The following is a 26,033-nucleotide window of genomic DNA, read 5'->3' as shown; positions in this document are numbered from 1 at the left end:
ATTGACGCAGAGAAGGCATTCGACAAAATTCAACAGCCCTTTATGCTAAAAACCCTCAATAAACTCGGTATCGATGGAACGTATCTCAAAATAATAAAAACTATTTATGACAAACCAACAGCCAATATTATACTGAATGGGCAAAAACTAGAAGCATTCCCTTTGAAATCAGGAACTAGACAAGGATGCCCTCTCTCACCACTCCTATTCAATATAGTACTGGAAGTTCTAGCCAGAGCAATCAGGCAAGAAAAAGAAATAAAAAGTATTCAAATAGGAAAGGAGGAAGCCAAATTATCTCTATTTGCAGACGACATAATAGTATATCTAGAAGACCCCATTGTCTCAGCCCAAAAACTCCTCAAACCAATAAGCAACTTCAGCAAAGTCTCAGGATATAAAATCAATGTGCAAAAATCACAAGCATTCCTACACACCAATAACAGACTTAAAGAGAGCCAAATCAAGAATGAACTGCCATTCACAATTGCTACAAAGAAAATTAAATACCTAGGAATACAACTCACAAGGAACGTAAGGGACCTCTTCAAGGAGAACTACAAACCACTGCTCAACAAAATGAGAGGACACAAACAGATGGAGAAACATTCCATGTTCATTGTTAGGAAGAATCAATATCGTGAAAATGGCCATACTGCCCAAAGTAATTTACAGACTCAACGCTATCCCCATCAAGCTACCATTGAACTTTCTTCACAGAACTGGAAAAAAACACCTTGAACTTCATATGGAACCAAAAGAGAGCCCGCATAGCCATGTCAATTCTTAGCAAAAAGAACACAGCAGGAGGCATCACACTACCGGACTTCAAACTATACTACAAGGCTACAGTAATCAAAACAGCATGGTACTGGTACCAAAACAGAGATATACACCAATGGAACAGAACAGAGGCATCGGAGGCAACACAACATATCTACAACCATACAATCTTTGATAAACCTGACAAAAACAAGCAATGGGGAAAGGACTCCCTGTTTAATAAATGGTGTTGGGAAAACTGGGTAGCCATGTGCAGAAAGCAGAAACTGGACCCCTTCCTGACACCTTACACTAAAATTAACTCCAGATGGATTAAAGACTTAAACATAAGACCTGGCACCATAAAAACCCCAGAAGAAAATCTAGGCAAAACCATCCAGGACATAGGAGTAGGCAAGGACTTCATGACCAAAACACCAAAAGCATTGGCAACAAAAGCCAAAATAGACAAATGGGACCTAATCAAACTCCACAGCTTCTGCATGGTAAAAGAAACAGTCACGAGAGTGAATCGGGAACCAACAGAATGGGAAAAAATTTTTGCAGTTTACCCATCTGACAAAGGACTGATATCCAGAATTTACAAAGAACTCAAACAGACTTACAAGAAAAAAACAAACAAGCCCATTCACAAATGGGCAAAGGATATGAACAGACACTTTACAAAAGAAGACATACATGAGGCCAACAAACATGAAAAAATGCTCATCATCACTGGTCATTAGAGAGATGCAAATCAAAACCACATTGAGATACCATCTCACGCCAGTTAGAATGACAATCATTAAAAAATCTGGAGACAACAGATGCTGGAGAGGATGTGGAGAAATAGGAACACTTTTACACTGCTGGTGGGAGTGTAAATTAGTTCAACCATTGTGGAAGACAGTGTGGCGATTCCTCAGGGCCTTAGAAATAGAAATTCCATTTGACCCAGCAATCCCATTACTGGGTATATATCCAAAGGACTATAAATCGGTCTACTATAAGGACACATGCACATGAATATTCATTGCAGCACTGTTTACAATAGCAAAGACCTGGAACCAACCCAAATGCCCATCAATGATAGACTGGACTGGGAAAATGTGGCACATATACACCATGAAATATTAAGCAGCAATCAAAAACGAGGAGTTCGTGTCCTTTATAGGGACATGGATGAACCGGGAAACTATCATTCTCAGCAAACTGACACAAGAACAGAAAATAAAATAGCGCATATTCTCACTCATAGGCGGGTGATGAACAATGAGAACACATGGCACAGGGAAGGGAGCACTACACGCTGGGGTGTATTGGGGCGAATAAGGGAGGGACAGCAGTGGGGGAAGCTGGGGAGGGATAGCATGGGGAGAAATGCCAAATGTAGTTGAAGGGGAGGAAGGCAGCAAAACACACTGCCACGTGTGTACCTATGCAACTATCTTGCATGTTCTGCACATGTACCCCAAAACCTAAAATGCAATTAAAAAAAAGAAAAACAAAAGCCTAAAGAAAACATTAATATAAGAAACATTTTTTCCTTTCAACATATACATACATATGTATAGAAATTACCAGATTCAAATCTTTTTTGAAAGCAAATTAAAATGTATTTTAAATCCAATAAAGATGGTTTTTACTATATAGTACTCTGTCCATTAAATTGCGGATAAGTCAATAATGTTTATTGAGTAATATTGCAGTCACTACAGTGAACCAAAGTAAGCACCATATTGAATATAAACAGAGGAGGACTGCTGAGAATCTAAGAAATCAACAAGGGAGATCAGTCAAATGGAAACATAAAAATATAATGGGGGAAAACACATACACTCAACTACAACTATATTCGCTATGAATATAGAAATATTCAGTGTGAATATGAAACTACATTCACTATGAAATTCCCACTCTCAGGGCTTCAATCTACGTTAGTATTTTACCAAACTCTATCTCTGGCTCAAGCTTTTATTCAAGGGTCAGATCAGTCTTCACAGAGGTACATCTTATTCAACGTTTAGGGTCTACAATCAACTCATAAACCAAAAAATTGCAAATGAGCATGATTACCTATGACAATTATTTGCATTGCTTAAAAAATGCATATATAAAAATGTAAATGTACAAAATACCAATAACATATAGCTTAATAATAAAGTGCGTAATAAAGCATAATAGCATAATAAAGAGCACATATGAAATACATAACATTCTTACTAGTATATTTAATTTCATGAGGGGATACAAAGTTGATAAAATTAAATACACATGTGTAGTTACTGCACTGTGTCTAAAAAAGCAGCCATTTCAAATGCAACACGTCCAAAATAAAATCTATCAGTTCCCATTCCCCAAACCAGTTAAAGATGTGCTCTTCCTCTTACACTCTATACTTATCCATTGTTTTACCAGACTGTCTTTACTCCAAGCCTCAGCTACATGCATTATCATTCCAAATATCTTCCCAACATCATCTCATAGCAGCTGCATAGTTTTACATTTCCACCAGCAGTGAACAGGTTCCAATTTCTCGACATCCTTTCCAGCCCTTGTTATGTATACATTTTATTTTCAACCGCAAATCTTACCACCTCCCTTAGGCTTTTTAAAAAGTATACTTTAAAATCTATTATTCATCTCAAGTATCATTCTTCTTTGACAATATTAACTAATGTAACAATTTATTCAGTGCCAATAATGTGCCAGGTACTTAATAATTATCATGTCACTTCCCTTCTAGAGATCTTTAATGCCCTAATATGCCTTCAAATTCTGACCCCAACTCATATCTGCAATTTCAACTTCTAGTTTCCCATTTCTCTAAATGTCAGCCACAATGTACTTTCCATCATATTCCCATGCCTTTGTATACACAATTTTCTCTACCTGAAAAAAATCATCTTTTCTGTGATATCCTTACCAATTTTTGATAGCAGCAACTCATTTATTCCTTTGTGTGTTCTTCTGGAGCACTGCCAAATCCTACACTGTACTGCAACTATTTATATGTTTATCTTCCCCATTAATCTGTAACCTTCTTGCTAGCACATCTTTGTATTACCTGTGCCTAGTACAACAAAAGCAAAGGAAAATATAAATTAAAAGCCAAGGTAAATGAGTGAGTGCAGTCAGAAAAGGTTTTAGTAGGAATGATTCTTAAAGGCTCAGGGCTGGAACTTGATTTATATTTTTTCACCACCACATACACAGGGTTCAAAAAGTATCCGGCACGTTATAGACACTAATAAATAATTGTTGAGTAAATTAACATTAGTAAAAAAAAGAATATTTGAGATGAATAATAGATTAAAAAATAGATTTTTTAAAAATCTAAGAGAAGAAGTAAGATTTGTAGTTAAAAATTAACTGTATACATCATAAGTGCTGGCAAAAACGTGAAGGTATTGGACCCGTGATCACTGCTGAATCTGGGAATGTAAAATGACATGGGTGCCATGGAAGAGTCTGGCAGTTCCTCAAAAAGTTAAACGTGGAATTACATAATCCAACAATTCCACTCTTACGTATGTATATGCCCAAAAGAACCGAAATCACGGACTCAGATACTTGTGCACCAGTAAACAAAATATGTTATATACATACAATGAAAAATTACTCAGCAATAATAAGGGATGAAATTTTACATATGCTAAAATGTGGATGAACCTTAAAAACATTATGCTAGGCTGGGCGTGGTGGCTCACGCCTGTAATTCCAGCACTTCGGGAGGTCAAGGTGGGTGGATCATGAGGTCAGGAGTCCAAGACCAACCTGGCCAACATAGTGAAACCCTGTCTCTACTAAAAATACAAAAATTATTTGGGCATGGTGGCATGTGCTTGTAGTTCTAGCTACTTGGGAGGCTGAGGCAAGAGAATCACTTGAACCCAGGAGGTGGAGGTTGCAGTGAGCCAAGATCACACCATTGCACTCCAGTATGGGCAACAGAATGAGACTCCATCTCAAACTCATAAATAAATAAATAAATAAATAAATAAATAATCATTCAGACTTTAAGCCATTAATCAAAGCTTAAGAACATAAAAAATAGAATGACTATTCCCATCAATTGCATATTAAAAATACCTACATATAAGAAAAACACAAAATGAGATAATTTATAGAATTATTTTCTTTAACAACAGTAAATGGACACAAACCTCCCATTGAGTGATCACATTTTTCAGCTTCTGGATTTCAGCATCTTTCCTTTCAAGCTCTAACTTTAGTCTTTCAATTCTTCCATCTTTCAGAACCATTTCCTGAAAAGAGAAACAACATTTTAGGACTTTGATTGTTCTGCTAATCGTGGTTTACAATTTCCTTTTTTTTTTTTTTTGTGAACCCTAGAAGGTAAGGATCATGGAGGCCTCCTTAAAAGTTTGTCTGCCTAATGGGTCTGGAGATTATGCAAATCCTATTTGCAGGGTGGAATTAATGCCTTATCAAAGATGGTTTCTGTACCTCAAAAGGCAATGGAGTGCCTTGTTTTTATTTTTTTCCTCTTCTATGCTGCAAATAGGCAACTCTCAGAAGGGTATTTTTTTTTTTTCAGAGACACTGCATATTGTTTATATTTTTTTTTTTTGCAGCACTGTTTACAATAGCAAAGACCTGGAATCAACCCAAATGCCCACTGAAAATAGACTGGATTGGAAAAATGTGGCACATATACACCATGGAATATTATGCAGCAATCAGAAATGATGAGTTTGTGTCGTTTGTAGGGACATGGATGAATCTGGAGAACGTCATCCTCAGCAAACTGACACAAGAACAGAAAATGAAACACCGCGTATTCTCACTCATAGGCGGGTGATGAAAAATGAGAACACATGGACACAGAAAGGGGAGTACTAAACACTGGGGTCTACTGGGGGGAAAAGGGGAGGGCCAGTGGGAGGGGGAGGTGGGGAGGGATAGCCTGGGGAGAAATGCCAAAAGTGGGTGAAGGGGAGAAGGAAAGAAAAGCACACTGCCATGTGTGTTCCTACGCAACTGTCTTGCATGCTCTGCTCATGTACCCCAAAACCTAAAATCCAATTAAAAAAAAAAAAAAAAGAGAGAAGGAAAGAAAGGAAAAAAGGAACGAAGGAGAGGAAGAAAAAGGAAGAAAAAGAGGGAGAACAGGAATGTTGCTTTATTCTAAAAATGGGTATTGAAAACCTCTTTTACGCCAATAATTGTGCTTAATAATGGCCAATCAATATTTCATTTAAGCCTATGAGTAGGGGTGATGTGGTACTGACAAGAATGTATGTTGTGTGTATTTAAAGTGGAGAGGTCTATAAATGTTTATTAAGTTTACTTGTTCCAGATCTGAGTTCAAGTCCTGGATATCCTTATTAATTTTCTGTCTTGTTGATCTATCTAGTATTGATGTTGAAGTCTCCCACTATTATTGTGTGGGAGTCTAGGGAGTCTAAGTCTCTTTATGGGTCTTATGTATCTGGGTGTTAGGGTTGTTAGCTCTTCTTGTTGCATTGATCCTTTTACCACTATATTTTTGTTGCTTTAAAATCTATTTTATCAGAGGCAAGAATTGCAACTCCTGCTTTTTATTTATTTATTTATTTTTTGCTCTCTATTGGGTTGGTAAATCTTTCTCCATCCCTTTGTTTTGAGTCTTTGTGTATCCTTGCATGTGAAATGGGTCTGGATATAGCATACCATTGAGTTTTGGCTATATCTTTTGATTTGGGGATTTAGTCGATTTAAATTTAGGATTACTGCCATTTGATGTTAACTGGCTGTTTTGTCCATAATATAATATATATTGTCCATAATATAATATATATATTTGTCCATAATATAATATTCCTTTGTGAGAAGTATAGGAGGAAAAATTCTGACCTTAATTTTCTGAGGCCATCTTATGCTGTTGACTACATTTCCATTTTCACTCAATTATATAATCCTAACATATACAATGCAAACAAGGAAGTGTTCATAATTAACCTAAGCACACTGACGAACAGTATCAGGGCTTTCAAAGGATATTTCTATTCTGGAATAAACATATTAAAAGTGCTTTGTGACAAGTTGTTATTAGTCTATCTTAAAAATCCAAAAATTTGAAAAATGACTAAAAATGCAAATAGTAGAAAATATTTTTAAAAAACTAAAATAAATAGCTTTTCTCTATATTAGCCATTAACAGGTAGAAGACATAAGAAGAAAAATAATTTCCTCATAATAGCAAGAAAAACTAACCAGAAAAATAAAACTAAGAAGTGATTAGAAGCAACACTAAGAAAAGTATAAAATCTTGAAAATGACACAGAACAAAGTATTGTTTGTAACTAGGAGGGTTATAGGTTACTTTGTAAGTTCAATAACATTTCAACAGAAATTCCAATAGGATTTTGTTCTTTGGAACTTATAAAGATAGTAAAAACTTCATCTGGGAGAATTCAGGATGGAAACAAAAGTTAATTTGATGAAGGATTTGCCTATGAATTATATACTGTAAGGCAAAATAATTAAAATTATGGCACCTAGGTTGACAGAACAATGTTCTAGAAAAGAAAGTCCAGAAAGAGACTTGAGATATAAGAACTTATTGTAATGTAAGAATGATACTTTTAAAAAGTGAGAAAATGCTGAAAAATAGAATAATGATAGGTTATAAGACAAATGGCTAACTGGGAAAAATCAAGTTATACCCCTGTCATCTTGCACTATATACCAAAATAAACAAATTCAGTTTAAATAATCACCCCAAAGTCATACTTTTGATGAGAATACGAATGTTCTATTTACCTAAGGAGTAATGTAGCAACATCAATGTAGTCCTCTACAAATACTGACTGAGCATCTAAACTTCTAGGAGCTGGGAACACAACAGTGAACAAAATTGAAAGATTCTTCTTTCCTTGATTAGTAAAGCTCTCCAAAGTGCTGACACTTAAATTGAAACTTGTGTCATGAGTAGGAACTAAGTAAAAAAGGGAAGTTAGAGCTTTCCAGGTAGAAAAAACAGTTATGTTTAAAGGCCTTGAGACAAAGAAGAGCCTGCAGAATTTGAAAAAAAAATAAAATAAGCCAGCATGTTAAGACAGTAAGGAGGAAGGTGGTACAAGATGACTTTAGAAAAACCAGTAGAGACCTGATCTTGGAGGGCCTTGTAAGCCATAAGAACAGTCTGCACATTATTCTAAGTAAAACAGAAAGCAGTGAAGGATTTTAGATTTGATTACGTGAGATTTATGTTTGTAAAGGATCCCTTTTCACACTGTGTGGAAAATGAATTGGAGTGAGGTAAGACAGGTAGAAATATCCTTTAATTGCTACTATAACCCCAAAATAAGATTATACAGCAAAACTTTAATTATAACTGTCTGTGAACCTGAGATTATGAAATATTTCACTGTCTAAAATTTCCTTTTATCAAAATTATTTTATACTGAGTAAATAATCATAAAATAATAGAATACTATTTTACTTTTGAAAAAACCCATATATTATTAAAAATCTAGATGAATATGATTATTATCTTTGAATAGAAAGCCTTTGTGAAATTGACATTTAAAAAAAGAGTACAAATCAAAATATTATTTGGTGACTTGTGTTTTTCGTTAAATGCTATGCTCCTGATATACATCCATGTTGCTAATGAATAACTACAGCTCATTCACTTCTCTTATTCTTTTGTTATCACAAACAACTGTGTTTTGAACATGTTTTTGGACATGTCTTCAGGGTTTAATCTAGGGATAGAATTTCTAGAACATAAGGTCATGCCCACTATCTTCAACTTTAAAAGCTAATGCCAATTGTTTTCCAAAATGGTTAAACCAATTTACATTCCAACTAGTGGTATGTTAATGCTGTTCTATATCCTTACTAATAATTAGTACAGTCTTCACTTTCTTCAGTATTTTCCTAGGCACTGCAGTGAAATTAATATTACCATAATAAACGTTGCTTTCTACTCAAAATCCTTCAAACATTCTTTAATGTCTTCTGACTGATAAACGAGGCTTTAAATCTGACACAATTTTTTCCAACTTAACTTACCAAATTTATATTACATTCCTCTATAAACCTTCTATTTTAATTAAACTGGTTTATACTCCATTACCTCCATACTTATACTTAAGGGATCCCAGTTTCTTCTTCATCTCTGCATGTTGAAATTCGATTGTCTTTATAGAATGGCTGAATGGATTAAAAAAATAAGACCCTATAATCTGTTGCCTACAAGAAACACACTTTACATGCAAAGAGATATGCAGAATGAAAATAAAGGGATGGAAAAAGTATTCCATGCCAAGGGAAACCAAAAAAGAGCAGGAATAGCTATATTTATATTAGACAAAATAGATTTCAAGACAAGAACTATAAGAAGAAACAAAGAAGGTCACTATATAACGATAAAGGGGTCAGTTCAGCAAGAGGATATAACAATTTTACATACATATGCACCCAACACTGCAGCACCCAGATATATAAAGCAAATATTATTAGAGCTAAAGAGAGAGATGGGCCCCTATTAATAGCGGGTGACTTCAACACTCCACTTGAAGCACTGGACAGATCTTCTAGAAAGAAAATTAACCAAAAAAAAAAAAAAACAAAAACAAAAACAAAAAACCACTGAACTAAATCTACACTATAAACCAAATGGACCTAAATAGATATTTACAGAACTTTTCACCTGACAGCTGCAGAATACACATTCTTTTCTTCAGCACACAGATAATTCTCAAGGCTAGACCCTATGTTAGGTCACAAAACAAGTCCTAAAACATTCAAAAAATTGAAATACTATCAAGCATTTTTTCTGTCAACAATGAAATAAAACTACAAATCAAGGACAAATGGAATTTCAGAAACTATACAAATACATGGAAATTAAACAATATGCTCCTAAATGATCGGTGGGTCAATAAAGAAATTAAGAAGGAAACTGACAAATTTTTTGAAACAAATGATAATAGAAACAACACACCAAAAGCCATGGGATACAATGAAGGCTAAGAGGAAAATTTATAGCTATAAGTGCCTACATCAAAAAAGAAGAAAAATTTCAAATAAACAACCTAACAATTAATGTTAAAGAATTAGAAAAGCAAGAGCAAACCAAACACAAAATTAGAAGAAATAATAAACATCAGAGCAGAAATAAATGAAAGTGAAATGAAGAAAGCAATACAAAAGAAATAAAACTGAAATAAAGATAGCAACCCAGAGGTTGATTTTTTGAAAAGTTAAAATTGAAAATAAAAAATAAATTTAAAAACTTAAAAAACAAAAAAAGATTTAAAAAATTAAACAAAATTGACAAACCATTAATCACACTAAGAAAAAGACCCCAAAAAACAGAGATTTGTAAAAAGACATTATAACTAATACATTATAACTAATGAAAAGTATCATTAATGGCAACTATGAGCAACTATATGCCAATAAATTGTAAGATCTAGAAGAAATGTACAAATTCTTAGACACATACAACCTACCAAGATTGAACCATGAAGAAATCTAAAATCTGAACAGACTGATAATAAGTAACAAGATTTAAGTAATAATAAAAAGTCTTCCAGTGAAGAAAAGCCTAGGACCCAATGGCTTCATTGCTGAATTCTACCAAACACTTAAGGAATTAATACCAATCCCACTCAAACTATTCTGAAAAAAGAGGAGGAAATACTTCCAAACTCCTTCTATGAGGCCAGTATCACCCTGATACCAAAACCAGACGAAGAAACATTGAAAAAAAAGAAGACTAGAAGCCAATATCTCTGATGAATATTGATGCAAAAAATCCTGAGGAAAAAAATACTGAATTCAACAACACATTAAAAATATCATTCATTTTGACCAAGTGGGATTTATGCCAGGAATGCAAGGCTGGTTCAACACATGTAAATCAATCAATGTGATACATCATATCAACAGAATGAAGGACAAAAACCACATGATCATTTCAATTGATGCTGAAGAAAGCATTTGATAAAATTCAACATCCCTTCATGATAAAAACCTTCAAAAAACTGGACATAGGAGAAACGTATCTCAACATAATAAAAGCCATATAAAATAAACCCACAGCAAGTATCATACTGGACAGGGAAAAACTGAAAGCCTTTCCTCTACGATCTAGAAGAGGACATTATTCAACACAGTACTGGAAGTACCAGTGAGAGCAATCAGATGAGAGAAAGAAATAAAGGGCATCTAAATTGTAAAGGAAGAAGTCAAATTATCCTTGTTTGCAGATGTTATCACTTTATATTTGGAAAAACCTAAAGACGCCACCAAAAAAACTATTAGAACAGATAAATTCGGTAAAATTGCAGGATACAAAATCAACCTTAAAAAATCAGTAGCATTTCTATATGCCAACAGTGAACAATCTGAAAAAAAAATCAAAAAAGTAATCCCATTTATAGTAGCGATAAATACAAGTAAATACCTAAGAATTAAGCAAACAAGATCTCTATAATGAAAACTATAAAACACTGATGAAAGAATCTGAAGAGACAACAAAATGGAAATATATTCCATGTTCATGGGTTGGAAGAATGAATATTGTTAAAATGTCCATGCCACCCAAATCTACAGATTAAATGCAATCCCTATGAAAACCAATGATATTCTTCACAGAAATAGAAAAAAAACTCCTAAAATACATATGAAACCACAAAAGACACAGAATAGTCAAAGATATCTAAGGCAAAAAGAACGAAACTGAAGGAATCGCTTTACCTGACTTCAAACTATACTACAGTGGTATAGTAACCAAAACAACATGGTACTGGCATAAACACACACACATAGACCAATGGAACAGAATAGAGACCCAGAAACAAATCCACACACCTACAGTGAACTAACTTTTGGCAAAGATGTCAAAAACATACACTGGGGAAAAGACAGTCTCTTCAATAAATGGCACTGGGAAAACTGGATATCCATATGCAAAAGAATGAAACTAGACACCTATCTCTTGCCATATACAAAAATCAAATAAAAATGGAGCTGCCATATGATCCAACAATCCTACTGCTCAGTATATACCCAAAACAAAGGGAAATCGCTATACTGAAGAGGTATCTGCACTCCCATGTTTATCACAGCACTGTTTATAACAGCCAAGATTTGGAAGCAATCTAAGCGTAAATCAACAGATGAATGAATACAGAAAACGTGTATTTATACATGGAGTACTCTTCATCCATATAAAAAGATTTTGTTACTTGCAACAACATGGATGAAACTGGAGGTCATTATGCTACGTGAAATAAGCCGGGCACAGAAAGGCAACCATCACATGTTGTAACTTATTTGGGAGATCCAAAATTTAAAACAACTGAACTCATGAAGTTACCAAGTAGAAGGATGGTTACCAGATGCTGGGAAAGGCAGTGAGGAGGTGGGCAGGAGGTGATAGTATTTGATAGCAAAACAGGGTGACTATAGTCAATAATAATTTAACTGTACATTTAAAAATAACCAAAGATGGCCAGGCACGTTGGCTCAAGCCTTTAATGCCAGCACTTTGGGAGGCCAAGGTGGGTGGATCACGAGGTCAGGAGTTCAAGGCCAGCCTGATCAAGATAGTGAAATCTTATCTCTACTGAAAATACAAAAATTAGTCAGTTGCAGTGGCAGGCGCTTGTAATCCAGCTACTCAGGAGGCTGAGACAGGAGAATCACTTGAACCCGGGCAGCAGAGGGTGCAGTGAGCCGATACCGCACCACTGCACTCCATCTTGGGCAACAGAGTGAGACTCTGTCTCAAAATTAAATAAAATAACCAAAAGGGGAGACCAACTCAAGATGGCGCAATGAGAACAACCCAGGATTGAAGCTCTCGGTGAACGCACGGAGGGTGAGTCAGGTCCGCATTTCCAGACGGATCTTCATTGCCCACAGAACGGGGAAATTCCCAGGTATAAAAGAGATGTGGGACGCCAGTGAAGCGGTTTTGGCTGGTGCTGCCGGCGGCCGGTTCAGCCAGCGGCTGGCGCTGGAGCGCAGCGGCGCTCCACAGCGCTCCGCACAAAGTGCACTGGTCCGGGAGCCCTGTTTAACTGGCAATCTGAGACGTCAGAGGGCAGACTGGCATATCCATCTGATTGAATGGGACTTTGACAGTGAGCCAGGCCAGGAGATTCCAGGGAAACGGCGTTTGGGCCAGAGCAGTGGGACAAACAAAACGGCGATTCCAAATGCTCCAGGTGGAGAGTTTCACTGCGGGCACAGCTGAACCCAGGACGATGCAGCTCAATGGGCGAGGGGCGTTTGCCATTACCGAGGCAACCCGCCCCTACTGAGGTATACTCCCATTGCTGACGCAGCCTGCCATTGCCGAGGCAACCCGCCACAACAGAGAGACTCCACTGCAGGGCATAGCTCGTGACAATAGGGCAGAGACCACAGCAGCAGGGCAGAGCCTGCAGCAACAGGGCGGACCTCACACCAGCAGGGCAGAGCCTTGGCAGGCAAATAGTGACTAGACTGCCTCCTAGCTGGGCATGACAGCACAACGGACACTCACAAAGAAAGCCCCAATCCCCCGAGACAGAGCATCTAAGAAAAAAAGGATTTTTTTATGAGTTCTGCCGCAGCAGAATTAAATGTAGCAGTCTAACAGCCCTGAATGAACAACAGAGCTCACAACTCAGCACTTGAGCTCCTATAAAGTACAGACTGTCTCCTCAAGCAGCTCCCTGACCCCTCTATATCCAGAAGACTGACATTTGGCAGGCATCATTCTGGAACAAAGATAGCAGAAAAAGAAACCGGTAGCATCCCTCACTGTTCCGCAGCTGCTATAGGTGCACCCCAGACAAGCAGGGCCTGGAGTGGACCTCAGCAGTCGTACACTGGAGGGGCTAGACTGGTAGAAGAAAAGCCAAGTAACAGAAATACTTCATCATCAACAATCTGGGCATCCACTCAGAGACCCAATCGAAAAGCCAGCAACTACTCAGACGACAGGTGGATAAATCCACAAAGATGGAAAGAAACCAGCGCAAAAAGGAGGAAAACAGCTGAAACCAGAACACCTCGCCTCCTACAAAGGACCAAAACTCCTCACAAGCAAGGGAGCAAAGCTGGATGGAAAATGACTGTGATGAAATGACGGAATTAGACTTCAGAAGGTGGATAATGAGAAACTTTTGTGAGCTAAAAGAAGATGTTTTAAATCAATGCAAAGAAACTAAGAACCTTGAAAAAAGATTTGAAAAAAGATTCGAGGAAATGATAACAAGAATGGATAACTTAGAGAGGAATAAGAATGAACTGAAGGAGCTGAAAAACACAATATGAGAACTTCACGAAGCATGCACAAGTTTCAACAGCCGAATTGACCAAGATGAAGAAAAAATATCAGAAGTCAAAGACCAACTCAATGAAAAAAAATGAGAAACCAAGATCAGAGAAAAAAGTGCAAAAAGGAATGAACAAGGTCTCCAAGAAATGTGGGACTATGTGAAGAGACCTAACTTGCGTTTGATAGGTGTACCAGAATGTGATGAAGAGAATGAATCCAGGCTGGAAAATACTCTTCAGGATATTATCCAGGAAAATTTCCCCCACCCAGCAAGGCAGGCCAACACTCAAATGCAGGAAATACAGAGAACACCACAAAGATATTCCGCAAGAAGAGCAACCCCAAGGCACATAATCGTCAGATTCACCAGGGTTGAAATAAAGGAGAAAATACTAAGGGCAGCCAGAGAGAAAGGTCAGGTCACCCACAAACGGAAGCCCATCAGACTCACAGCAGATCTCTCAGCAGAAACTCTACAAGCCAGAAGAGAGTGGGGCCAATATTCAACATCCTTAAAGAAAAGAACTTTCAACCCAGAATTTCATATTCAGCCAAACTGAGCTTCATAAGTGAAGGAAAAATAAAATCCTTTGCAAACAAGCAAGAACTCAGAGATTTTGCAACCACCAGGCCTGCTTTACTAGAGCTCCTGAAAGAGGCACTACACATAGAAAGGAAAAACCAGTACCAGCCATTCCAAAATCACACTAAATGCTAAAGAGCATCAACATATTGAAGAATCTACATCAACTAACGGGCAAAACAGCCAGCTAGCATCAAAATGGCAGAATCAAATTCACGTAACAATATTAACCCTAAATGTAAATGGGCTAAATGCACCAATCAAAAGACACAGACTGGCAAATTGGATAAAAAGCCAAAACCCATCGGTGTGCTGTATCCAGGAAACCCATCTCACATGCAAGGATACACAAAGGCTCAAAATAAATGGATGGAGGAAGATTTACCAAGCAAATGGAGAGCAAAAAAAAAAAGGTGAAGTTGCAATTCTCATCTCTGATAAAAATAGACTTTAAAGCAACAAAGATCAAAAGAGACAAAGAAGGACATTACATAATGGTAAAAGGATCGATACAACAAGAAAAGCTAACGATCCTAAACATATATAAACCCAATACAGGGGCACCCAGATACATAAGGCAAGTTCTTAATGACTTACAAAGAGACTTAGACTCCCACACAATAATAGTGGGAGGCTTTAACACTCCACTGTCAATAATAGACAGATCAACCAGACAGAAAATCAACAAGGATATACAGGGCTTGAACTCAGACCTGGAACAAGCAAACCTGATAGACATTTACAGAACTCTCCACCCCAAGTCCACAGAATATACATTGTTCTCAGCATCACATCACACCTACTCTAAAATTGACCACATAATTGGAAGTAAAGCACTCCTCAGCAAATGCAAAACAACTGAAATCATAACAAACAGTCTCTCAGACCATAGTGCAATCAAGTTAGAACTCAGAATTCAGAAACCAAACCAGAACCGCACAGCTTCATGGAAACTGAACAACTGGATCTTTAATGTTGACTGGATAAACAATGAAATAAAGGCAGAAATAAAGAAGTTCTTCAAAACCAATGAGAACGAAGACACAACATGCCAGAATCTCTGGGACACATTTAAAGCAGTCTCTAGAGGAAAATATATAGCAATAAGTGCCCATATGAGGAGAATGGAGAGATCCAAAATTGACACCCTATCGTCAAAATTGAAAGAGCTAGAGGAACAAGATCAAAAAAACTCAAAACCTAGCAGAAGACAAGAAATAACTAAGATCAGAGCTGAACTGAAGGAGATAGAGACACGAAAAACCCTTCAAAAAATCAATAAATCCAAGAGCTGGTTTTTTGAAAAGATCAACAAAATAGACCACTAGCCAGATTGATTAAAAAGAAAAGAGAGAACAACCAAATAGATGCAATAAAAAATGATAAAGGAGAAATCACCACAGATTCCACAGCAATTCAAACCATTATCAGAATATTACAAACAACTCTATGCACATAAACTAGTAAACCTGGAAGAAATGGATAAATTCCTGGACTCCTGTGTCCTTCCAAGCCTAAACCAGGAGGAAGCTGAAACTATGAATAGACCAATAACAAGGGCAGAAGTCGAGGCAGCAATTAAGAGCCTAACACACACAAAAAAGCCCAGGTCCAGATGGGTTCACAGCCGAATTCTACCAGACAGACAAATAGGAGCTGGCATCATTCCTTCTGAAACTATTCCAAATAATCCAAAAGGAGGGAATCCTTCCCAAATCATTTTATGACACCAACATCATCCTGATAGCAAAACCCAGCAGAGACCCAACAAGAAAAGAAAACTTCAGGCCAATATCCATGAAGAACATAGATGCAAAAATCTTCAATAAAATATTGGCAAGCCGATTGCAACAGCAAATCAAAAAACTTATCCATCATGATCAAGTAGGATTCATCCCGGGGATGCAAGGCTGGTTCAACATACTTAAGTCTATAAACGTAATTCACCACATAAACAGAACCAAAAACAAAACCACATGATTATCTCAATTGACACAGAGAAGGCATTCGACAAAATTCAACAGCCCTTTATGCTAAAAACCCTCAATAAACTCGGTATCGATGGAACGTATCTCAAAGTAATAAAAGCTATTTATGACAAACCAACAGCCAATATCATACTGAATGGGCAAAAACTGGAAGCATTCCCTTTGAAATCAGGCACTAGACAAAGATGCCCTCTCTCACCACTCCTATTCAATATAGTACTGGAAGTTCTAGCCGGAACAATCAGGCAAGAAAAAGAAATAAGGAGCATTCAAATAGGAAAGGTGGAAGCCAAATTGTCTCTATTTGCAGACGACATGATACTATACCTAGAAGACCCCATTGCCCTAGCCCAAAAACTCCTGAAACTGATAAGCAACTTCAGCAAAGTCTCAGGATATAAAATCAATGTGCAAAAATCACAAGCATTCCTCTACACCAATAACAGACTTAAAGAAACCCAAATCAAGAACGAACTGCCATTCACAATTGCTACAAAAAGAATAAAATACCTAGGAATACAACTCACAAGGAACGTAAGCGACCTCTTCAAGGAAAACTACAAACCACTGCTCAACGAAATCAGAGAGGACACAAACAGATGAAGAAACATCCCATGTTCACGGCTAGGAAGAATTAATATCGTGAAAATGGCTATATTGCCCAAAGTAATTTACAGAATCAACGCTATCCCCATCAAGCTACCACTGACTTTCTTCACAGAAGTGGAAAAAACCACCATGAACTTCATATGGAACCAAAAGAGAGCCCGCATAGCCAAGTCAATTCTAAGCAAAAAGAACACAGCGGGCAGCATCACACTACCGAATTTCAAACTATACCACAAGGCTACAGTAATCAAAACAGCATGGTACTGGTACCAAAACAGAGATATACACCAATGGAACAGAACAGAGGCATCGGAGGCGACACAACATATCTACAACCATACAATCTTTGATAAACCTGACAAAAACAAGCAATGGGGAAAAGATTCCCTGTTTAATAAATGGTGTTGGGAAAACTGGCTAGCCATGTGCAGAAAGCAGAAACTGGACCCCTTCCTGACACCTTACACTAAAATTAACTCCAGATGGATTAAAGACTTAAACATAAGACCTGGCACCATAAAAACCCAAGTAGAAAATCTAGGCAAAACCATCCAGGACATAGGAGTAGGCAAGGACTTCATGACCAAAACACCAAAGCATTGGCAACAAAAGCCAAAATAGACAAATGGGACCTAATCAAACTCCACAGCTTCTGCACGGCAAAAGAAACAGTCACTAGAGTGAATTGGCAACCAACAGAATGGGAAAAAATTTTTGCAGTTTACCCATCTGACAAAGGGCTGATATCCAGAATTTACAAAGAACTAAAACAGATTTACAGGAAAAAAACAAACAAGCCCATTCAAAAATGGGCAAAGGATATGAACAGACACTTTACAAAAGAAGACATATATGAGGCCAACAATCTATGAAAAAATGCTCATCATCACTGGTCATCAGAGAGATGCAAATCAAAACCACATTGAGATACCACCATCTCACGCCAGTTAGAATGGCGATCATTAAAAAATCTAGAGACAACAGATGCTGGAGAGGATGTGGAGAAATAGGAACACTTTTACACTTTTGGTGGGAGTGTAAATTAGTTCAACCATTGTGGAAGACAGTGTGGCGATTCCTCAGGGCCTTAGAAATTGAAATTCCATTTGACCCAGCAATCCCATTATTGGGTATATATCCAAAGGAGTATAAATCGTTCTATTATAAGGACACATGCACATGAATGTTCATTGCAGCACTGTTTACGATAGCAAAGACCTGGAACCAACCCAAATGCCCATTGATGATAGACTAGATTGGGAAAATGTGGCACATATACACCATGGAATATTATGCAGCAATCAGAAATGATGAGTTCGTCTTGTTTGTAGGGATATGGATGAATCTGGAGAACATCATTCTCAGCTGACACAAGAACAGAAAATGAAATACCGCATATTCTCACTCATAGGCGGGTGATGAAAAATGAGAACACATGGACACAGGGAAGGGAGTACTAAACACTGGGGTCTATTGGGGGGAAAAGGGGAGGGCCAGCGGTGGGGGGGAGCTGGGGAGGGATAGCCTGGGGAGAAATGCCAAATGTGGGTGAAGGGGAGAAAGGAAGCAAAACACACTGCTATGTTGTGTACCTATGCAACTGTCTTGCATGTTCTGCACATGTACCCCAAAACCTAAAGTACAATAAAAAATAAAAAATAAAAAACCAAAAGGGTATAATTGGATTGTTTGTAACCTAAAGGATAAATGCTTACAAGATATGATTATGTCAGTACTGCATGCCTGTATCAAAACGTCTCCTGGAACCCATACATAAATATACCTGCTATGTACCCACAAAAATTTAAATTTAAATTAAAAAGAAAAAAGCCAAGAAAACCCAAATTCTACTCTGTTTCTAATTCAAATGCTATTTTCTCCTCACAAAGCCTTCTCTGATCCCCCTTCCTGTAAATTACTGTAGCATTTTAACAGTGTATCTTTTGGGGGGCTTACCATTATTTGCTTGTACAAAGAACAATTATTAAGTGCATACTATGTAAAACATATTCTGCTAAACATTTTAAATCATAATCCATAACTTTCCTAATAGTGTAAGAAAGACAGGTAATTTCATTCCAATGCAATACAACTGATAAAACTTTTATTTCAAAGTCTGTTTTATTTTCAGTATGTCATACTGTCATACTGTCACTTCGGTTTTATTATATCATACTGCTACCTCATTATGTAATTAAACTTGTATATACACAACTTTGTTCTATAAAGGCCCTGAGGAACCTAAGTATTTGCTGAAATATACAAATATGATTTCTTCTAACCAAAAATGATCTCAGGTGGCTTTAAAAAATAAGAAGATATGAACTACAAAGGGGAAAATCATAATGAAAAAGGAAAATCATAACCAATCAATAAGGAAGAAGTGAATATGCTAACCATAAATGTTAATTAACATGGTTGTTTGGTGATATGGTTTAGCTGTGTCCCCACCCAAATCTCATTTTGAATTGTAATAATCTCCACATGTCAAGGTGGGACCAGGAGGAGATAACTGAATCACAGAGGCAGTTTCTCCCACACTGCTCTCAAAAGATCTGACGGTTTTATAAGGGGCTTCCCGTTTGCTCGACACTCATTCTCTCTCCTGTCGCCCTGTGAAGAGGTGACTTCCACCATAACTGTAAGTCTCCTGAGGTCTCCCTAACCATTCAAAACTGTGAGTCAAGTAAATCTCTTTTCTTTATAAATTATCCAATCTCAGGTATTTCTTTATAGTAATGTATGAACAGACTGATACAGTAAATTGGTACCACAGAGAGCCAGGGGCTGCTAAAAAGATACCTGAAAATGTGGATGTGACTTTGGAACTGGGTAACAGGCAGAGGTTGAAACACTTTGGAGGGTTCAGAAAACAGGAAAATGTGGAAAATTTTGGAACTTCCTAAAGACTTGGAGGGCTCAGAAGACAGGAGAATGTGGAAAAATGTGGAACTTCCTAGAGACTTGTTGAATGGCTTCAACCAAAATGCTGATAATGATATGGACAATGAAGTCCAGGTGGTCTCAGATGGAGATGAGGAACTTGTTGGGAACTGGAGTAAACACTAATCTTGCTATGCTTTAGCAAAGAAACTGGTGGCTTTTTGCCCCTGCCCTAGAGATCTGTGGAACTTTGAGCTTCAGAGAAATGATTTAGGGTATCTGTCAAAAGAAATTTCTAAACAGCAAAGAATTCAAGAGGTGACAGAGTATAATCCAAGCACTTTGGAGGATAAGGCAGGTGGATCACCTGAGATCGGGAATTCAAGAACAGCCTGACCAAAATGGTGAAACCCTGTCTTTAAAAAAAAAAGATTAAAAATTAAAAGTTTGAAAAATTTGCAGCCTGACAATGCAGTAGAAAAAAAAAACTTGGGCCAGGCGCGGTGGCTCAAGCCTGTAATCCCAGCACTTTGGGAGGCCGAGGCGGGTGGATCACAAGGTCGAGAGATCGAGACCAACCTGGTCAACATGGTGAAACCCCGTCTCTACTAAAAATACAAAAAATTAGCTGGGCACGGTGGCGCGTGCCTGTAATCTCAGCTACTCAGGAGGCTGAGGCAGGAGAATTGCCTGAACCCAGGAGGCGGAGGTTGCAGTGAGCCAAGATCGCACCATTGCACTCCAGCCTGGGTAATAAGAGCAAAAAACTCTGTCTCGAAAAAAAAAAGAAAAGAAAAGAAAAACTCACTTTCTGGGTAGAAATTCAAGTCTACTGTACAAGTAAGGAGGTGCCAAATGCTAATCACCAAGATAATGGGGAAAATGTCTCCAAGACATGTCAGAGACCTTTACAGCAGCCCCTCCCATCATAGGCCTAGAAGCTTAAGAGGGAAAATTGGTTTTCTGGGCTGGGTCCAGAGCCCCTCTGCTGGGTGCAGCCTTGGTGCCCTGTGTCTCAGCTGCTCCAGCCATGGCTAAATGGGACCAAGGTAAGCTTAGACCTTTGCTTCAGAGGGTGCAAGCCCCAAGCCTTGGCAGCTTCTACATGATCTTGATCTTGTGGGTGCACAGAAGAGAAGAATTGAAGTTTGGAAACCTCTGTCTATATTTCAGAGGATGTATGGAAACATCTGAATGTCCAGGTAGAGGTATGCTATAGGTGCAGAGCCCTCATGGAGAACCTCTGCTAGGGAAGTGCAGAAGGGAAATGTGGGGTTACAGTCCCCACACAGAGTCCCTACTGGGCACTGCCTAGCAGAGGTATGGGAAGAGAGCCAGACCCCAGAATCATAGATCCACCCAGTTTGCACCAGAAAAACCACAGACACAAAACACCAGCCATGAAAGCAGACAGTAAGTGGGGGCTATACCCTGCAAAGCCACAGAGGCAGGGCTGTCCAAGGCTGTGGGAGCCCATCTCTTGCATCAGCAAGACCTGGATGTGAGACATGTAGTCAAAGGAAATCATTTCAGAACTTTAAGGTTTAATAACTACCCTACTGGATTTCAGACTTGCATGGGAGCCTAGAGCCCCTCTATTTTGGCCAATTTCTCCCATTTGGAATGGGTGTATTTGCCCAATGCCTGTACCCCCAATGTATCTAGGAAGTAACTACCTTGCTTTTGACTTTACAGGCTCAGAGGTGGAAAAGACTTGCCTTGTCTCGGATGAAACTTTGGACTTGGACTTTTGGGTTAATTTGGAATGAGTTAACTTTGGGAGACTGTTGAGAAGGCATGATTGTGTTTTGAAATGTGAGGACATGAGACTCAGGAGGGGCCAGGGGAAGAATAATATGGTTTGGCTTGTCCCCACCCCAGTCTCATCTTGAATTGTAATAATTCCCCTGTGTCAAGGGCAGGACCAGGTGGAGATAACTGAATTATGGGAGAGTTTCCCCCATACTTTTCTTGTGATAGTGAGTACTCACAAGATCTAATGGACTCAGCACTCATTCTCTCTTCTGCCACCCTGTGAAGAGGTGCTTTCTACGATGATTATAAGTTTCCTGAGGCCTCCCCAGCCATGTACAACTGTGAGTCAATTAAACTAAATTACCCAGTCTTGGGTATTTCTTCATAGCAGCATGAGAACAGACTAATATGCTTGCATTGTACATAAAATTTGGAAGTCGAGGAATGATAGGAAACCATTAAATTTAATTCAATGTCAGAAAGAACCTCACAAGTCCATCAGGGTAGGCAAGGATTCCCCACTACTAAGTTAAAATAGATTTTCCATAAGAAATAGTGTTATTTATATACAAATCTTATTGCTGCATTAGAGTAAAAAGTTATTAAAGCTTTCCTTGTATACCATATAACACAAATATTAATAGATGGTATTAATTTGCTGTATGACTGAATTTACCAGTCTTTGTAGTAAACAAAGAGATAACATCCACTGAAGAGAGGAAAAGATGAAAACAGATGGGAACCAGATTCTTCGAATTTATAATGGCTACTATAGGAATCTATCAAAGTTAGAAAGACCAAAGGACCATAAGTAGAAATGAGACTATGGCAAAAGTTACATAGCATTGATTTTCAGATGAGAACATTAGAAGTGTTTTTAAAAATACTTTTTAAACACCCTGTGGCCGGAGAATTAAAATAGGCAAGGTAGACAATAATGTGAGAGTCAATGCTCCATACCGGCAAGAAGGGCATCACAGAAAATAAAGGTAAGGGTAGTGTTCATGGGGACATTACCAAAATTACTACAAGTTTCAAGCTGGGAGAACTGATAGATTGGAGGTCAATATAGGGTAAAGAACAGGTTCATAGTTAAGATGCACTAAGAGACTAGTGGTTATGGTGAGAAAAATAAATGCAGACATAGAGGTCTGAGAGGTAACACACCTTCTCTGCATGATGAATTTAAGATGTGGCAGTGAGGGTCTTGGAGTAGGTCACAGTCTTCCTGGTCCCATATACCCAGGACTGGGGTATGAGGAGAGAAAGCATCATTTTCTCCCTCAGATAATATATTTTGGGTAACACTGGTCTGTAGCAGAGGCTCACAAAATTTTTGTGTAAAGGGCCCAACAACAAACATCTTAGGCTTTATGGGTTTTATGCAGTCTCTGTCATATAATTTTTTTTTTTTGAGACAGTTCTGTCCCCCAGGCTGGAATGCAGTGGTGCAATCTCGGCTCACTGCAATTTCCGCCTCCTGGGTTCAAGTGATTCTCCTACCTCAGCTTCCTGAGTAGCTGGGATTATAGGTGCCCACCACAATACCCAGTTATTTTATTTTTAGTAGAAACAGGATTTCACCATGTTGGCCATGCTGGTCTTGAACTCCTAACCTCAAGTGATCTGCTGGCCTCAGCCTCCCAAAGTGCTGGGATTACAGGTGTGAGCCACAGCATCCAGTCATATTCTCTTTCCTTTTATAATTTATAAAATCATTTATTTATTTAATTTTCAAACAGAGTCTCGCTCTGTCACCCATTCTGGAATGCAGTGGCATGATCTTGACTCACTGCAACCCCACCTGCTGGGTTCAAGCAATTCTCGTGCCTCAGCCTACCAAGCCGCTGAGATTATTGGCATATGCCACCATGCTTGGCTAATTTTTGTATTTTTAGTAGAGATACGGTTTTGCCGTGTTGGCCAGGTTGGTCTTGAACTCCTGGCCTCAAGTGATCTGCCCACTTCACCCTCCCAAGTTGCTGGGATTAAAGACATGAGCCACCATGCCAGACTGTTCTGTTTTTAAATAGTATTTTGAAAACATGAATACCATTCTTGGCTTACAGTCCTTATAACAACAGACCACTGACCAGATTTGATTCATGGGCTACAGCTTGCCCTGCTGTATAGGATAAAATTCTAACTTCTTAGTTTCACAGAAAAGACATTTATGACATAAATCCCATCTATTTCTCCAGTCATGTCATCCATACTTGCTTAACCATAAACTTCTTAGCTGCAGAATTTTTTAGTTTCCTAAACATTCAGTCTCGGGCCTTTTATAATTCAGGACATCTGTTCTTGCAGTTCCCTTAGACCCAAAGTCTTTCTCTATTTCTCAGTTTATACAGTTCCTCATTATTCATAATCCATCCCAAATGTCACTTTTTTATATGCCCATCACAATTCATCCAAGAAGTGATCAATTACCTTTGCTATTCAAAACCTCTTTTTTATTGTTCATATCTCCCTTAAAGTCTTCATTTGTGCTGAATGATGATCCTTTTACAGGTCTACCTCTCCATATCCCCACAACTCTGAGTATCTAACTGAAGAAAGGTCTTACCCATCTTCCTGTTTCCACTCCCTCGCACTAGTGCCGAATAGTACACAGTTATGGCACATGCTCAGCAAATAGTCATCAATGAATGAACTAATTCATATAGTTATTAGTAAACGTCATACTTTTTAATATGAATATCTTTGCATGATAATTACTATCATATCCTAAAACTACTACTTTATACAATCATAATTTGGTTCCACTGCTTAAGAAATAAAAATTACATTTCAATTTCACTGTGATTTTAAGAGAATTTTCTACTTTACATGCCTGGTTGTGTTCATGAGTTGTACAATTATCTGTTCCATTATATTCTGTAAGCTGTTCTCTTCGTTTTTCTCTAATAAGAATTTTATGAACATCGTCTTCCAGTCTATTGAAGAATCCTCCATCATGTGATAAAGTCTGAGAAGAACTCAATTCCTGTCAAAAATAAATTACAATTTACTGTCATTCAACACAAAAGCATATGCATTTAATAAACCTAAACATCCACTAAAAGGATTAAAAAAAACACAGACAGCTAAGAGACAATCAAACACTTGATCCTTCTCTATCTCCAGAAGGTAAACAGTAGAGACACATTTGCAAATTTCCTTTCTTACTTCATTTTTTGATTTAGATATTGCTTTTTAAATGCTATTTATATACTATACAACTCAGCCATTTAATGTGTACAAGACAGTGGTTTTTAAAATATATTTAGAGTTGTACAATCATCACTCCAGTCAACTGTATGACATTTCCATCACCTCTAAAAGAAACTGTACCCATTAGCAGTCACTCCCCATTTCCTCCTAATACCTGCCGCCCACCCCAGGCAACACTATTTACTGCCTGTATAGATTTGCCTATTCTGTATATTTTGTATATATGCAGTCATCCAATACGTGAACCTTTGACTGCCTTCTCTGACTTAGCAAAATATTTTCAAGATTCATTCACGTTATGGCTTACATCAGTACTTCATTCCTTTTTATTGCCAAATAATATCCCATTCTACATTTTACTTCTCCATTCGTTGGTTGATAGACATTGCAGTTGTTGCTACTTTCTGGCTATTATGAATTATGCTGCTATAGTATTCATGCACAAAACCTTATGTGGGCTTATTTTCAATTCTCTTGGGTATATAACTAAGAGGATAACTGCTGGTGACTCTATGTTTAACCTTTTCAGATATTGCTAGATAATTTTCTAAAGCAGCCCACCATCAGCAGTCTCAGTGGGTTCCAATTTCTCCACATTCTCATAAACACTTATTATTATTGGCCTTTTTCATGATAGCCACTGGGTATGAAGTGGTATCTCATTGTGGTTTTCAGCTGCATTTCCCTGACAGCAAATGGTGCTGAACATCCTTTTGTATATCTTTTTGGAGTAATGTCTTCTCAGATCCCTTCCCATTTCTTAACTGGGTTGTTTTTAATTTTTGGGTTGTCAGAGCTCTTTATACATTCTATATGTCTGTATCTTATTCAATATGATTTGCAAACATTTACTCCCGTTTTGTGAGTTGTCTTGGCATATTCTTGATGGTATCCTCTGTATTGTATAAGTTTTTTTTTTTTTTTTGAGATGGAGTTTCGCTCT

The 26,033-nt window shown here is 37.8% G+C and overlaps 1 protein-coding gene across 1 annotated transcript in view; it reads right to left on the bottom strand.

Moving 5' to 3' along the window:
- The window catches only part of GKAP1 (G kinase anchoring protein 1), a 96,811-nt gene that overhangs the window by 16,938 nt on the left and 53,840 nt on the right, over window positions 1–26,033 (bottom strand). The window contains exons 8-9 of the mRNA XM_002742794.5: window positions 24,711–24,863; window positions 4,929–5,030 (exon numbers count right to left, since the gene is read on the bottom strand). Of these exons, the coding sequence (XP_002742840.1) occupies window positions 4,929–5,030; window positions 24,711–24,863 (255 nt within the window). The remainder of the gene's footprint in view (window positions 1–4,928; window positions 5,031–24,710; window positions 24,864–26,033) is intronic.

This window comes from Callithrix jacchus, chromosome 1, assembly GCF_049354715.1.
Source record: "Callithrix jacchus isolate 240 chromosome 1, calJac240_pri, whole genome shotgun sequence".
Taxonomy (NCBI): Eukaryota; Metazoa; Chordata; class Mammalia; order Primates; family Cebidae; genus Callithrix; species Callithrix jacchus.
This window is presented reverse-complemented; position numbering and strand designations above follow the sequence as displayed.